This window comes from Helianthus annuus, chromosome 9, assembly GCF_002127325.2.
Source record: "Helianthus annuus cultivar XRQ/B chromosome 9, HanXRQr2.0-SUNRISE, whole genome shotgun sequence".
Lineage (NCBI taxonomy): Eukaryota > Viridiplantae > Streptophyta > Magnoliopsida > Asterales > Asteraceae > Helianthus > Helianthus annuus.
The window spans coordinates 178,382,285-178,394,027 of record NC_035441.2 but is presented as its reverse complement, the minus strand read 5'-3'; the positions used below and the strand labels follow the sequence as shown (position 1 = coordinate 178,394,027).

The window sequence follows — 11,743 nt, the reverse complement described above, 5'->3', positions numbered from 1 at the left end:
AAAAATTAACTAGATTAGTGTTAAAGGACATAACGTGTAAGAATTTTTAAACATAAAATACGTTCTTTGTATTTTTAAAAACAAAAGACATAATTTGCAATCCATTATGAAATAAAGGACGATTTTTGTAATTTATTTACTCTGTAACAAATTACAATCCCCGATCATCACATAAAAACTAAGTTGTCATGAGCGAACTATAGGCCAAAAAGCCCAATTTCTGTAATGGGCCAAAAAGCTCAATTTCTATAATGGGCCTTTTGAGTTTATCCGGATCTGGATCCATCAATGCCAAGTCGGCGACCCGTAAAATTTCACCCCCAATTTCAAACACATATACGTCACTTTATCTCCAACCATCCAATTTCAAACCCTAATTTCTCATCGAGAACAACAATCAATCCCAAAAATGTTGAGACACGCTGCTAAGAGAATCACAGGGTCAGGATTAGCCCCGACACTGTGGTCTGCACCGGCGGCGAGCCGGTTTTATCACGAGAGGGTTGTGGACCATTACAATAATCCCCGTAACGTTGGTGCGTTTGACAAGAACGATCCGACCGTTGGCACAGGGCTTGTGGGTGCCCCTGCTTGTGGAGATGTTATGAAGCTCCAGATTAAGGTTGATGAAGAGACTGGAAAGATTACTGATGCTTGTTTCAAGACGTTTGGTTGTGGTTCTGCTATTGCATCTTCTTCTGTTGGTGAGTTTTTATTTTTGTTGTTTATGATTTGTTTAAATGTGTGATTAGGTTTAATTTGGGGATGGGTTGGTTCCAGGAAACTGGGAGGAGGTGTCTATTTGAGTGTATTGTTGTTACTTGATATTATAGTTTCGTAATTGTTTTCAGAACAATAGAAGTAAACTCTAGTGTTAAGATGGGTGGGCACCAATTAAGTTAGTTCATGTTTATGTTTTTTGACATCTAGGCTCTAGCTTCCAACTAAAAAGGAACCATAGTTTAAAAAAACGGTTGAGGCGCCTCGCGGTAAGAAAACGAGTCTGAGGTGGCGCCTCATGGTTTTTTTTTTTTGATGTGTGTTTCTATGTTTTAGACTTTCTGTCAATGTTGCAGAAATCGCGCCTAGGCGGTGGTTAAACGCTCATCGGAAGTCTGCCGCCTGGATTTTGGCAAATCGGTCAAACTAGGTGGCAGTGGTCAAAATCGGTCAAAATCAGGGAAAATCGGTCAAAATCAGGAAAAATCGGATCTAATCGGTCAAAATTGGACCAAATCGATCTAATGGAATGAGTTCTTACCTTGTTTGGAACCAAAATTGGTGCTAGGGTTTCTTTCTTGTGCGCCATGTCTGATGAGGAGGGAAGAGCGGCGTATAATGAAAGAGATGGTGGGTTAGGTTTAATTAAGTTTGGGTATTTTAACATTTAACCCCCTTTATCTTTCACAACTTTACATATGGTTCCCAAACTTGTAAATTTGTATATAAAAAGTATAAAGTTAACTATATATTTATATAACTTTGTAAAAATATACATAAAAAGTCCATTCCGATTAATCCCGATTAATCCCTAGGCGGTACCTCACCGCCCGACTAGCGCCTAGCGCCTTCTACAACATTGCTTTCTGTGTCAATTTCGAACTTTCCTTGTCTTTTTGATGAATCTGATGCTGAAATTAGTTAGCATTTTATTTTTTTTTAAGATACATAATTTTTTTATTGTTTTTTAATTCCACCTCGTGCTTACGCCTCTGTACGCCTTACACCTTGAGGCGTACGCATTGTGAGGTGAAGGGAAAATGCCTCGAGGCACGAGTCCGTTCTTTTAAACCTTGAAAGGAACATGTGCGTGCCCTCCTTTGTAGCGCGCGCGCGTGTAAGTAGTACCTTTAGGTTGTTTGATTGGACAACCTTTTTCTTTAACAATATGTGTGTAGAAGATCAAAATTTGATTGTGTGCTGAGTAGTTTGATGAATTGTTGTGTGTTTTGGCATGATGATAGTTGTTGGAAATTGGTAATTTGAAAATGTTAACTTTGTGATTGCAGCTACTGAATGGGTCAAGGGAAAGCAGATGGAGGAAGTTCTATCCATTAAGAACACGTGAGTTTCCGTCCTTTCTCTGAGTTTTTGTCCTTAATGCTTGAACTAATATATTTTTTGAATCATATATTATATTATACGCTTGGGTTGCATTTTATGATTCATTTAGTTCTTGATAGAAGCATGCACCTTATTTGATAGGCCCACCTATAATTATATACTTTTTAAAGCTATTCTTCTTACTTCTCTTCATGGGCACTCAATGGATATATCTATATATTTTAATGAACTTCTTCTCATAGTGTTAAAGGTCACTCGTTTACTTGGCTTTTATTAATGCCTTTTAGATTATTGTAAGGACAATATATTTAAGAGAGTGTGAAAGTGAGCTTCTGAGGGAGCGACCAACAATGCATAAGTGCCCACAAACAATTTAAAAATTAATTTATGGTCAAATCTGTATTTTCTGTTTGCCATTGACGTTGTTAATTTTTATTAGTTAGTAATTACATTGTCGTTGGTGCTCACGTTTTATGGATGTAAAATTTGTAACTGGTAAATTTTGTTCCAGAGAAATTGCAAAACACCTTTCTCTACCTCCTGTGAAGCTGCACTGCAGCATGCTTGCAGAGGATGCCATCAAGGCAGCAGTCAAAGATTACGAGACCAAACGTGGTAAAGCGGTTGCTTCCACTAGTGACAAGGCTGCTGAGGCTTGATCATTCATACAACCAAACCGTACAACAAAGTTATATGCATATGCTTTTGGCAGTATGTTCTTTTTCTGTAGTTTCTTCTTTTCATAGTGTGATAAGCTTCGAGTATCCTGTGTTTGGTATGTAACTCGTGTTATGTTTCTATAGATGTTTGGTACATTTGAAACAGACGATATATGAATCTGTATGTATTTCATTGTGAAACGACTAATGACTACTTGAAAAAAAATAAGGAATAAATTTTTTTATTGGATTTTTAAAACTATTTATAAACAAATGATGACATGCTCGCCAACATCAGTTTGTTGACACCCGGGCTTACCAAGTTCACTTGTGGAATTATGATTTCAATTCCATGACTTGTATACAACAACTGAATTTGTGTATCAAAATGCTTTACGTGTTTCATTTCTCGTCACTCTTGAGTTTTGTAGATGTATTACCTATACTGGGTGAAGAAGGTGAGAAGGTGAAACTCCAGTTTGTATCGGTCTTCGTAGCGATGTGATCGTTCTTCGTCCACAACCATGGAAAACCATTGAGGTTAGTAGTGATAGTGTCGATTACCTCATACAACATGCTCGTGCACCCATTGAGGGTATTAGTGATGGTATCGATTGCCTCATAGAACATACTCGTGTGTTCTGCACGTTTCACCCTTCTTTTTTTATAGTGGTTCATTTTATTGCAAGTCAAGTTTGTTTTCTAAAAGCTTTTTGTGATCAATAGATAGAAGCTTAGTTTCAACGAGATGAATTTATAACGCATAAGCAAACGAAAAACGCTTACAAGCATTCTTTTGAGTACATGTTCCATGCTTTTGTGAGTAAAAGGTTTTGGGTCCGGCAATATGAATAATTTTTCAAGATGCTCATGTCTATAATAACACAGTAGATTGTGTACCGGAATCGGAGAACTGTTAGAGCGTAGGACGTAGGCAAACCTGAGTTGTGCATACGTATTTATACACTGCATGTTGATACAAATATGGCCTTTGTATGGAGAGCGCGAAACATGTTTTTCTTCCGTGGTTCCATGAATGACGCCAAATATTGTAACAAATTCACATCACTCGGGGTTTCGGGTAGATGTTTTGCGGATATCAAGTGAAGAAGGTGAGACTCCTTCGGTTCGGATCTGTCTCAGTGGCGAAGAAATCGTTCTTCATCTCTAGAACCATTGAAAACCCGTTAAAGAGGGTCTAGAATACGAGCTTGGAGTCCCTGTGACGCTTGGGCGCTCAAGTCAAGTCAGGGTCTATATTAGAATAACAAGTGTATATATATGTAAGTAATTATAAAGTAGTAGTGATAGTATGGATTATCTGATGAGTCTTTTACCTCCTTTAGTCTCTCGTGTTGTATGTATAATGTTAGTGAATTTAGGGTCATCAAGTTGTTTGAGTTATTGGATTTGCTTTGTAGACCAACTAACAAATCATAAAATATATTTATACGAGTTAGGCATAGGGATAGCAAAATAACACGAGCTTAACGGGATTACTCAAAAAATTCATGACGGGTATTCAGGTATGAGATCAGGCGATACCTATCATGATTACTGAAACCATATACTTGTTATTTGAATCATATACCAAAAAAAATTACTTCTTAACCTACGTTTCTCTTAATCCTTGTCTACTAAGAGCACCTCCAACACAACTTTTCTGGAGGTGTTTTGACTGTTTGGAATTCCAAACTTTCACATGTGGCAAAATTTTGCATTGTATTTGTGGGTGGTTTGGATTTGCAAAATTTTGCATTGTATTTGTGGGTGGTTTGGATTTTAAACCATGCATTGTGCAAAATTCCGGACCACACTTGGATGGAGGGGGTGGGGACTCCACACACACAATTTTTTTTAAAGTTATTTTAATATAAAAAGGGAAGTGTGAGGTAGAGGTTTGAAATTGTTTAGTGGTTGGAGAAAAAAAAAAGAAAGTTTTTAAGGTTTGTTTGAAAGCTATGTGACATGGTGATGTGGAGGTTTTAGATGCTCTAATACTTCTTTATTCTTGTCAGATGTGTGACTTGAAACCAAAAACTTCCTCTCACAAGGTGTTTAAAGGCATTGGTTAAATGAACTTTTCTTTTAGGATTGTTATTGTAAGGATATTATTTATATTTGTATGTTACGAAGTCCAAAATTATCTATGAAATTATGCATCATCATTAAATTTACACATCTTAAAAACATTTTATGGTGATGATATTTTTTATTAATTTATTGTAGTAGTTAAAATATATTTTTTTATAGAGTTAATTACATAGTTAGTCCCTGTGGTTTGCACAAAATAACATACTTATGTACTAATAGTTTAAAATCACCTTCTAGGGTATTAACTTTTCATTTTGTAACGTTTGGAGGTATTAACTTCTAGGGTATTAACATAGTTAGTCCATTTGGTTTGCACAAAATAACACACTTAGGTACTAGTAGAATGTGATTTTAAACCTACAAATAACGTTAATACCTCCAAATGTTACAAAATGAAAAGTTAATACCCTAGAATGTGATTTTAAACTATTAGTACCTAAGTATGTTACTTTGGGCAAACCACAGGGACTAACTATGTAATTAACTCTTTTTTTATATAAAAATTAGAATAGAAAGAAAGATGTACCTGAAAATCCCAACACGTATTATTTAACAAACTAATTGGTATACCCAACATGTAATTACTCGATGGACATTGGGTCGGGTATATGACATGGTTTTACAATTGGGTACGAGATTAAGATCACCACTTTCTGTCCCATTATCCCTAGTCAGGAGGGTGGAGACTGGAATACATGCTCAGTTACTATTATTATGACTTTGGTACTAAAGAACTTCTAAAGGTGTAACGGGTGAATTGTGTAGACTATGAGGGTTCCAAGGTGACACTGCCCTGACAGGAAGTCGGGGCTAGACCCGGATGGGCTAAAGAAAAGTTGCTTGAAAATGATTTTCAAAACTGGCTGAAAATCAATAGCAAATTTATATTGTTTGGTAGCAACTTTATAGTGAGATAACATTTTATACTTCGACGGGATTCATACAAAAGAACCAACTTTGAACATTGGTGGCAACTTTGAACTTTGGTAGAGACATAGTCACCGTCGAGCGGTTACCAATGCAACTGCTTCAACAGCGAGTGGGTATACCCTTAATCGTATAACCACCGACTGAAACGTAGCAATGGTTCAACCCGATAAAGTAGAAGTTATATCGTCTAGTTTCAAGATCAAATATTCATACTTCTGAATTCATTAAAAAGAACCACTCGTTTTTAAAATAAACTTTCAATCTTATCCAATTATCGATTACGTTACATATGAAATACTTTAATCAGAAAGCGAACTTCATACCCAATTTAAAAAGTATATAGAGAATACCATATCTAGAACACTTGCATATATAAGGGGCTGTTTGGTAGCCTCTGAATGGTCATTAAAAGGCTACCTCTTAATGGAACCATTAAGAATTTTACCAATGAGAAGATAGAAGAATGCGACATGTGATGATTTACCATTCAGAGGTTACCTCTTAACCATTCAGACTTGAGGTTACCTCTTATTTATTCAGAGGTTTTAAACCATTAAGAGGTAGCATCTGAATGGTCATTAAGAGGCTACCAAACAGCCCCTAAGTCTATAGGAAGTTTACATGTAGTAGAAAGGTGGATATTCTCTACCTATGAGGCTTAAAGGTATGGGGGCATAGTTTGGGTAATTGATTGCCATGTAGGAATATTAATCAATTGCTACACCACTCTCCTTATTCATCCATCATGGTTTGCGTAGATTAAACGATGATAACCATTGACCTCCTTTTCCTTTTCCTAGACAAAATAAATTAAAATAAAGAGTAAACTGCCATTTTGGTCCCTGTGGTTTGGTTACTTTTGCCACTTTAATCCAAAACTCAAACCTTTTGCATCTGGGTCCCTGTGGTTTCAGTTTTATTGTCATTTTAGTCCAAAAATGAAATCAAGTCAAATTTGTCTTATAAAATTCTGCTATTTTGTCCTTTTCCTCAGGGGCAAAATGGTCATTTATTTTTTTATAAATAAATACCATATTTTATAAGACAAATATGACCTGATTTGCCCCTGATGAAAAGGACAAAATTACAGGATTTTATAAGACAAATATGACCTGATTTCATTTTTGGAACAAAATAGCAATAAAACTGAAACCACAGTGACCCAGATGCAAAAGGTTTGAGTTTTGGACTAAAGTGGCAAAAGTGACCAAACCTCAGGGACCAAAATAGCAGTTTACTCTAAAATAAATAAGAGGATGGTGGTTTGGGTCATCACCACACCCTTAGAAATATATCGGGCTAGGTTAGGAATATGTCGGGCTAGGAATATGTCCCGCCTTTAGACTGGTCTTTTTATTATTTTTTTAAATTTCGGTAATTTTAGAACTTTCAAGTGATGAGACGGATTATACGGGTTTAGGGGCAGGTCAAACAAAAGGTGGGCTAAATGAATTTTATTTAGGGTGGAACTTAAATCAACCGTTCTAAAAAAAACTTTATGTACAAAGCTAAAATAAGTTGTTGCACTATATTTTATTGAGTTTATTTTTATTATCAAGCTTATGTGAGTGTCTATGTATAAATAGGTAATTCGATTCTTTAAAGTTGATGAAAAGTCTTAACTGGAGTCTCTGTCAACCACCACACCTATCGATATATCATGTTAAAATGCGTCATCCTCCACAAACTAAAGGTATTTCTTTCTACAAAAATATGCTTTACTTGCGGATATTAATAACTTTGGAAAACATAGATTAGAAATTAAGGTTAGATATCTTATTTGTGGCTGAAATTTACATCCTCTATTGACTATTAAGCACCATGTGCATATAATATGGGATAAATGATCTCACCCTCACCTTTTTTTGCTTTATCTTTTTCTAAACATGTCTGGTAAAAGATGATCAAGTCCATGAATAATTAAAGATGCACCAAATGAAAGGAAGGACATCATATGCCGAATCCAAGCAAATATCTAAAAGAAAATCTAGTTGCAGTATTACACGACAACACTCGTGTATTGGAATATTGGCTTTAAATAACCTCAACTTTCATCGGTTAACCGATAGCACTCACAACTTAAGAATTGTACCACGTCTCTCCTAATATTCAACTTATTTTCCTCTGTCACTCCCAAACTAACTGAACCTAACCCAGTTAGTTGACGTTGGATACCACATCGTTACTAAATAAGTGCCACAAATCAAAAGCCATGCTAGAAGTCACGTCACTGAATAAATGCCATGTCAGATGCTCATTCAAAAATCGAAGATCACCCTGGATGAGGATGATAAATCATATTGAAACCTAAGTTCTAGGATTGACAATTTTACCACATATCATGCTATATTGTGCAAACTAAAGATTGTGACTTTGTGAGTGTAGCTCAAGACCACTGGAGTGCAGGATTGTGAGTGCAATATCATTGTATGGTCATTAATTGTGTGAGCACTTTTGTTTACTTATTTTATCTACCATATTCATTTCGGTCTTAGATCTGTCCTAGTAGACCAAGAGGTAATGTAGTGAATGTTTCAGCGTTAAATTATAATATATCTACCTATGACTTAGTAATCTAATAGTATGATATTTGCCGTGACAAAATAGTATTAGTTCAGATCTTGAATGTGCAAGTTAGTTGGTATTTAGATGTAAAAATTTGATCTTAAAAAAGAATTATATAAATAACTTTTTCTTTCAAATGAACCCTCCCTTTAGATAATTTTCTTTCTGTAGAAATCATAATAACAAAATCATGGCCGGCTAGTAATAGGGTTTGAAAATATCCTTTCTATATAAATGTTGGTCATATCGGTTGAAGAACATAGCTTTTAAATACCCGATTATATACAGGTCACGGTAATATATGATTTTTCGTAAGAAGAATCCTAGATGTGACACATGTATTTTAGAGTGATGACACATGCGTCCATTGAATTATAGGTGATTATTAGACGCATCATTATAATTATCTAATACGTTCATTCAGATTTAGATACCTTAAATGCACCAATGTAATCAGTCTACTATTGAAACTAATTTAGATATAATGTTTTAAAAAATGTCATTTTCAGTCTCGTGTGTGTATATATATCAATACTAGGTTATAACCCCGTGTATTACACGGGTTGAGTAAATAAATTTATATACTAAATAATAAAACATTATATCTTTAAAAACTTCATTTATTGCACGGGTTGGATAAATATAATTTTATATGTTAAATAATAAAAAGTTATATATATAAGAACCATATTGTACCGGTTGAATTAATGTAATTTTATATACCAAATAAAAAAATCATATCTTTAAAACCACATGTATTACACGGGTTGAATAAATGTAATATTCTTTACCAAATAATAAAATAATACATCTTTAAAAACCTCATTTATTACACGAGTTAAATAAACGTAATTTTATATACCAAATAATAAAAAAAGTTAGTTTGAAAGTGAGGCGAGAAAATCATAAAATAAATATCTACAATGAACGACATGTGTCACACATTAATGTTTTATTACATAGTATAGTATAGATAAAAATTTAGCTTGATATAAATAGATTATTTTGTTGTAGCAAAATTTGTTAACGAAGTCTCAATAAATTTAACCCATTATTTAAAACTCTGTAAATATATAAATGATATATAATATTAGTTAGAGTAAATTACGATTTTGGCCCCTGTGGTTATATCACTTTTACCCTTTTAGCCCAAAAAAGAATTTTTTAACATCTGAGCCCCCAACATCTTTTTTTCTAACCCCATAACACTAACTCCATCCATTAAATGTTAGGGGCCAAAAGGGTTAAAAAAAGACGTTAGGGGCCAAAAAGATTAGAAAAAAAGACGGTGGCTCAAATGTTAAAAATTCTTTTTGGACTAAAAGAGTAAAAGTGATATAACCACAGTGGCCAAAATCGTAGCTTACTCTATTAGTTAAATAAATAATATTATAAATGAGAAGGAGATTAAACTAAATAATAATTATCCATAAGAAATTAAAGTAAATAATATTTAGTAGAAGGATTATCTATAGTTAGTTAGTAAAGATTAAACTAAAATAATATTTATCTATAAAACATGGCCTAATATGATGACAAGTGTCCCCAAAATGGTTTCTTTTATTATATAGTATAGAAGATTATAAAACTTAAAAACTAAAAAATTCTCTTTAGTGAGGAACAACTTTTTTTTAAAATTAATAAACTATATAAAAGTTATTTAAGTTTATATTTATTTTTTGATAAAACTAAATAAAAAACAACAACCGGGTATAATTCCCCTTTTGTCTTCATATTCATTTATAATTTTCCATTATTTATGTTGGGTTATTTTCTTAATCTTAACTATTAAAATAGTAAGATTAATAATCCAGATCTTTCTGTACTCAACACATTAAAATTATATCAGATATATACCCACATACACACAAGACATGCCAAATCAAGGTTATATCTCACAAATCTATACAAATCAATGGCCAAGACAATGTGACGAAAATTTCTTAATAAACAATATGATAATTAGGACTAACACGGGCAAAAATTAAAGTCAACATTGTTGACTTTTTATTCACTTAGAATATTTTTTAAACATAAAAAACTTTTCTTTTTCTTAAAAAATACAACGTAAAACTTACTTCCTAAAAATATAGTATAATATTGCTATATATTTTAGAAACCGGTCCTTTAAACAACTATGATATAGTAGGGGGGGGGGGTAAGTGCACGGTCCTCCCAACCGCCGGAGTGATCCCACTCCGGGAGCCGCTATCCGAACAAGCTAGCTCCGCGGTGAATTCCCCATGCCGAGTTCTTACCCTGGGCGACATATGCCACTCCCAAGACTCGAACCCGATACCTCTGGGAAGAGGTGGGTGTCAGTGGCCAACTGGACTACCCCAGTTGGTTAACTATGATATAGTATGCGTAATTATAATTATAATTATAATATTGTTATCTATTACTTATATTAAAACAAAACAATTTTGGCCACTTGGCATTTGCTTAAACTACTAATAGCCACGTGTCTTTCTATCAATCCACGCTTATTGTGTTTAGGCGCTAAAACCAAAAGCCTCTAAATCCTAATTTCAATTTCAACTCTCTGCCTTCAATCAATTCAATTTTCCAAAAATAGGAGACGTTACGCATTCTCTCTGTTCCTAAAGCTTCTTCCATCGTTATTTGATCAGATACCCTAATTATTTGATCAGATACCCTAACTCTTCTCTATTCCTTATTGATCTCAAAATTCAAAACCTGTTCTCTCTACATTTTCTCTCGCCGTTCTGTACTTTTCATCATCAGATCTGTGTTCTGAAATTTTAACATGCATTCTATTATCAACATAATATCTCTACCTTTTCCACTTCAAAACCCTAAACTCAAAGGCATGAACTATCCAGGTATTTTTCGGCATATTTCATGATGTAATATGAGATTCCTCTTCGTATCCTTTGTCCGTCTTCAAACCCTAGAACGTGTCTTTTGTGATCTGTGATCCAAAGTAACAAGGTATGGTTTTTCGATCTCTAAACCCATAAAGTAAGCTTTCTTTGAAGATTCGTATTTCATATATGCATAATCTCGATTTAATCACCATTAATCTCTCTGTTGTTCATTCGACTACACAGGCACGTTGTTTTCTTCAAACCCTAAAATCGATGTTATTTGTTTAAGCTCGAAGATCTGCCATCTATTTTTCAATCATTTCTAAAAGGTACGTGTCTATCCATCCACTGTTCTTCATAGCCTTTTGTTCAATCATTAAATATTCACTTATATAATTTGTTTCTTCGTTTTAGGGATTTCCTCTGTTTGTGTTTAGATTGGAATCAGGATTGATTCATGGAGAAATCGATGAGAGATTGAGGAAAACGATGCCGGAATTAGCGGTTGATTGTCGAACGACGTCTTATGGAGCAGTTTCTTTGAGTGGATTTTGGTCGAAGCATTGTGGTGATGTTAGTTATAGTCAGCTTCATAAGGTA

The 11,743-nt window shown here is 34.2% G+C and overlaps 1 protein-coding gene across 1 annotated transcript; it reads left to right on the top strand.

Annotated features, from left to right (window-relative positions):
* Positions 1 to 337: 337 nt before the first annotated feature.
* On the top strand, positions 338 to 2,982 carry LOC110879805 (iron-sulfur cluster assembly protein 1). Its single transcript, XM_022128334.2, has 3 exons — positions 338 to 704; positions 2,010 to 2,064; positions 2,576 to 2,982. Exons 1-3 carry the CDS (start codon positions 410 to 412, stop codon positions 2,721 to 2,723), a joined length of 498 nt encoding a protein of 165 aa, XP_021984026.1. The 5' UTR covers positions 338 to 409; the 3' UTR covers positions 2,724 to 2,982.
* Positions 2,983 to 11,743: the final 8,761 nt, after the last annotated feature.